At 34.9% G+C, this 4,889-nt stretch overlaps 1 protein-coding gene across 2 annotated transcripts in view; it reads right to left on the minus strand.

Moving 5' to 3' along the window:
- Positions 1-754: 754 nt before the first annotated feature.
- Positions 755-4,889, minus strand: part of LOC110027044 (tubulin-folding cofactor D-like) — a 35,090-nt gene continuing 30,955 nt past the window's right edge. The window contains exons 6-7 of one of the 2 annotated variants that reach the window (XM_020728312.1): positions 1,624-1,794; positions 755-1,214 (exon numbers count right to left, since the gene is read on the minus strand). In XM_020728312.1, coding sequence (XP_020583971.1) covers positions 942-1,214; positions 1,624-1,794 — 444 coding nt within the window. In that variant the 3' untranslated portion in view covers positions 755-941. The remainder of the gene's footprint in view (positions 1,215-1,623; positions 1,795-4,889) is intronic. The other variant, XM_020728311.1, reaches the window with a different exon arrangement.

Below are 4,889 nucleotides of genomic sequence, written 5' to 3' on the forward strand. Positions count from 1 at the left end.
TAAATCAATGTTTAGCTTGTATATTAATCATCCATCAATATATGGTCAATGAAAAACTATATAAGACCGCTGATTCAGGTACAATAGAACTGTGGAACCATTCAACAATGCAGTCAAAACATAAAACTAATGAGATAAAACAAGTTTAAAGAGCATGAAAAAGAAGGCTAGAGTGAAGTGATCCTTCATCTGACCATCTTTAAAATACTCATTGGCAGCGGCAATTCTTGGAACAGAACTTCATATACCAAAACTAAAAGCATAAATGACTTCTATGCAATCAGTTTATTGCATTTTTCCAACCCCAAACTTTCAAACTCTCAGTAAGTTCATCAGATTCAATCGTATTACAATACGAGGGAACTTGTGGACCTGTGGAGTGCTCTTTGGGGGGCTATTTTTCTTCAATTTAACAAATGAAAGAACACTATGAATAAAGAACTATGACTAAAGAGGATAGAGCTCAATGCAAGGAATGGGAAAAGAACGATACAGATTACAATTAAAATTAAGATGAACATCCCCAAACTTTCAAACTCTTTGTAAGTTCATCAGATTCAATCGTGTTGCAATATGTGGGAACTTGTGGACTAGTGGAGTGCTCTTTGAGGGGCTGTTTCTCTTCAATTTAAGCAACGAAAGAACACTATGAATAAATAACTATGATTAAAGAGGATAGAGCTCAATGCAAGAAATGGGAATAGAATGATACAGATTACAATTAAAATTAAGATGAACATCTAAAAGAGGTATATATAAATATATATAGACACTTCTTCAATTAAATTGATCTTTTAAGTTTATAATGTACATAATTCTTTTAGAATGATCTTAATATGCTAAGAAACTTTTGTAAACCACCAGAGCTTGTTCATAGCACGAAAGTTAGGTTTTGAATACAAGTAATATGAGTGTTTAACTGTTAGGTCCAGTTATGTTCCTTAAAGGTTAATTGCAAATGAAATATGGTAACTTGAAAAAAGCATAAAACAAAATACCCAATGAAATATTTTGCGGCTTAGCAACTCTTCAGCAAAAGAATATAGATATTCCTTATATTGTGCCATCTTGACAGCAATATTAAGGTAAGAATTTGCTCGGGAGGCAAGAGAGAAATAGTCTGCTGAGCTGACAATGTCAATGCCATGGGGAAAGTCGCCCTGCCTCCCAATATTTTCTTGAACAGCAGCTGAAGCAGCTCTTCTACAGTTAACCTAGGATCCATCATAAAGGAAATTCAATATATATTATTGTAAAAAAAAACTTACAATAGGAACTGAAAGAATATTGCTTTAGCATTCTGGAAAAAGAAAAAAAAGAGAATATATAGTGCACAATCTTATGTATTTACATGTCCCACGCCTAAACTTTCATATTTACGTACATGGTACTTTAGTGCTATAGACCTATGCAAGAAAAATTCTATTTCCTTTTTAAAAAGTAATAATAGCACTATTTTGTATGTGACATTAAAGATTTGAGGGTTATGTTTGTAAATATGAGAGTATATGTGTGTGATATGTAAATACATGAGAATTGTGTGCTATGTATGTAAATGCCCAAGACAAAAAAAATAAATTAAACAATAAAAAATCACAACCCCTACTGATGACATGGGATCACCTCACGGTCATAACAAGCAACTGTTAGAAGATGTGGGACAAGCTGCTCTAGAATATCCCTCATATCTGAGTAATTGTATGCCCGACCAAATGCCCAACAAACATATGCAGCAGCATCACGTACATGCGAACCAATGCTATGTGGACCTCTTCTGATATCATAATGCAAGGCCTGAAGAGAAATATCTGTTTATCAAATTGAAATTCAAAAACGTGCCACATGTTTAATTTTTTTGATCTGGCAAGCATAAAATATGCAAATAAGTTGTTAATGGATAAAAAAATGCGATTTTCAAAAAACAAGCATTCATTATTGCAATAAATATAAAAAAATCTTACCATATTTTGATGCAAGGCATCAAATTTGCTGGCACAAAATAACAAATGAAGCGAGTGTAAGGACATGCAAAGAATAGAACTCTGAGAGTAGCTCTACAAGACCGAACACTGTAGGAGTATTGCTGATTTCAAACTAATGTTTAGGTTTCAAGCATTATTTTTAGTTTGGCAGAAGCCTTCCAGCTCTTGTGAAGCTGGGCTTGTGATAGAAACGAGAAAAGTTTCCGATAGTATTAGGGTAGAACTAATTAAATATATTCCGCCGGTATCAAATCAAAGTGATACAATCTTATATACATAACAGATTAACACCTACAATTCAAAAGGTATGATATCTCCCAAAACATAACCCTAGGATTCAAGGCAACAATCACATATAACATAACCCTAAATATATTAAGATCTATTTATACTCCACAATAATAACTAAAAAATGACTAAATTGCCCTTTTAGTCTTGCGCCTACATTAGTTTTCAAATTATTTGATACTTGGAACAGCAGGCGCCGGTCTAACATTACTCTGCTCCCAAAAAGACACACTATCCTTAGAGTGAAAGAGAAGAAACTGTTGTCGGATCAAGTCATATGTCTCCCAAGTGACATCATAATCTGACAATTATTTCCATTTAATCAACACTTCTTTTCCACCTATCGATTTTTCGCGCACCTTTTTTAACTCAAGTGTCTCCAAGAGAACTTCCATATCTCCATCCTCTCCGCAGAAGTGCCCAATGCATAAAACTTAACCTATTAGTGTAACCATATTCTTGTTGTGCATAATTCTTCCCAATATTCAATCAATTGCAGCACCCTTAGTAGCTCCCACTGACGGAGCTCAACTGATTGACTGCCTTGGACGACATAAGAACTGCATTAGACAATGGACCTGTCCATAAATATTGTAGCAAGTCATTTGCTTGAATACTTCTAAATTCAACATCTACCAACTTATAGTTCCATACAAGTAAAGTCTCCTGATGCTCAAAGTGACGCCTAGGAGTTCTTTATGTGAAATACTCGAATACATGCTTCATAATGTTAACCCAATCCATGTTAAGATATTTTGACATTGTAGTCATCTGCTCTCCATCTGTAAGAATCAAAAACATTTCATTTTCTGCTATCAGCCACATTGTATTCCCTCAAATTATCATCTATGACGCTTCTGTTACTTACACTAAGAACAACAATGTTGTTTTTGGATCATTGCAAAATGTTGGCAACGGATCTTTTAAGTCTATGTGAAGCTTAAGCTCCATCACCTTAGTTTGATCGCCTCCTCTTCTACCAAAAGTTTTAACTAGCTTTGTTAAGATTGAACTGAAACCTTGGGGGTAGCAGTATGGGTGAACACTTATGAGAGAAAGCCCCGGTTTTAGGTCATTGGATGCTCGTGTTCCCTCAGAGGTACCAACCCAAATGACAACTAATAAATTTCTGCAAATTATTGTAGGAGCAGTTAAATCGATGTCAAAATCTTTGTCAACTTTATAGGCAAGCATTCAGTCGATTTAAATGGTTCATTTTTAGATTGGGCAAACCAATTTCAACCGAAATCCAAAATCCAAAGTACCAAACCAAACAATATTTTCATAAAATCAAATTAGTCAAACCAAAGTTTAATTCGGCCTACACGGTACATTTTTAGATAAACCAAAATATACTTTAAAAGTATAAGGATATGATGATAACGAGTGCAAAAGAAAATTATTGAGTGAGAATTATGTAATGTTGATCACTAGAAAATTTACTTCTAAACATTTCAAAGAAGATTTACTTAAAAAAAATCAGTTTTCGGATCATTCAATTAAATAATACAGTAAAACCGAACCATAAAACGAAAACCAAACTTTAACATTTTTAAAACCATAACCGAAGTAAAACCGAACCATAAAATGAAAACCAAACTTTAACATTTTTAAAACAATAACCGAATTTTTTAAAACCGAAAAGAATCAACAAAACTGACTTATTTTTTTAAAACCGAAAAGAATCAACAAAACTGACTTTGATATGGTTCAATTTTTCGGTTTAAAACAAATAATGCATACCCTTGGCCAAATTCATGTCATGTGTCTCTTCCATGCAATGCAAGTCAGTCGAGAATTTCAACTTTGCTTCCTGTATTGCCCTGATCATGGTCTTGAGTATCATCAATGTCTTGCACAAACTAGGGTCATCACGAAGCACTACCGTCTCATCTCTTTCTTGAGTTTCCAATTCATCTTAGTCTGCCCTAAAGATTGCAACCATTAACGACCCAATATCAGGTCAATGCTCCCTACATCCAAGGGGAAAAATCCTCTATCGCCTAATTAGCTTGCAGTGTTAAAACCACCTCTTTACAAAGTCTCGTGCTCTTCTCCACCTACTCATCTACATTATGACTCTAAAATTTTTTGCGTCAATCATCTCAAGTCCCAATCGCTTCACTACTCGAGTACAGATGAAGTTGTGAGTGGCCCCACTATCAACAAACACCATAAGTCCTCTCTGATTTGTCCCTGAAGTTTCATAGTGTGGTTCGATGTTAACCTCACCACCGAGTTCAATGAGATTTCTGCCACATCCAAGTGAGTGTGTTCCTCCACCTCCTACACCATAACCGCATATGTTTTTTTCATCCCCTAATTCCTCTTTGTTACGCACTATAAAAACTTGTCAGGTCCAATCCTTGCAACTGGTCCCGAGACAAACTTCTCATCACACCGAAAACATAACTTCTTGGCTTGCTTCTCCTAAATCTCTATCTTTGTAAGGCATTCGAATGTTGTCCCTAATAATGGCCCATTATTCCTATCCCACGGAGCCTCCCACTAAAAAAAATCTCATTGTTTGAGTTTTTGGTAACATCATTGTAACATTTCGGTAGACCGCTCCACTTATGTTGCTACTATTAGACTGTTCTATGGCATTTTTATCTTCAA

Source organism: Phalaenopsis equestris, unplaced genomic scaffold, assembly GCF_001263595.1.
Source record: "Phalaenopsis equestris unplaced genomic scaffold, ASM126359v1 Scaffold000413, whole genome shotgun sequence".
In the NCBI taxonomy this organism is placed as follows: domain Eukaryota; kingdom Viridiplantae; phylum Streptophyta; class Magnoliopsida; order Asparagales; family Orchidaceae; genus Phalaenopsis; species Phalaenopsis equestris.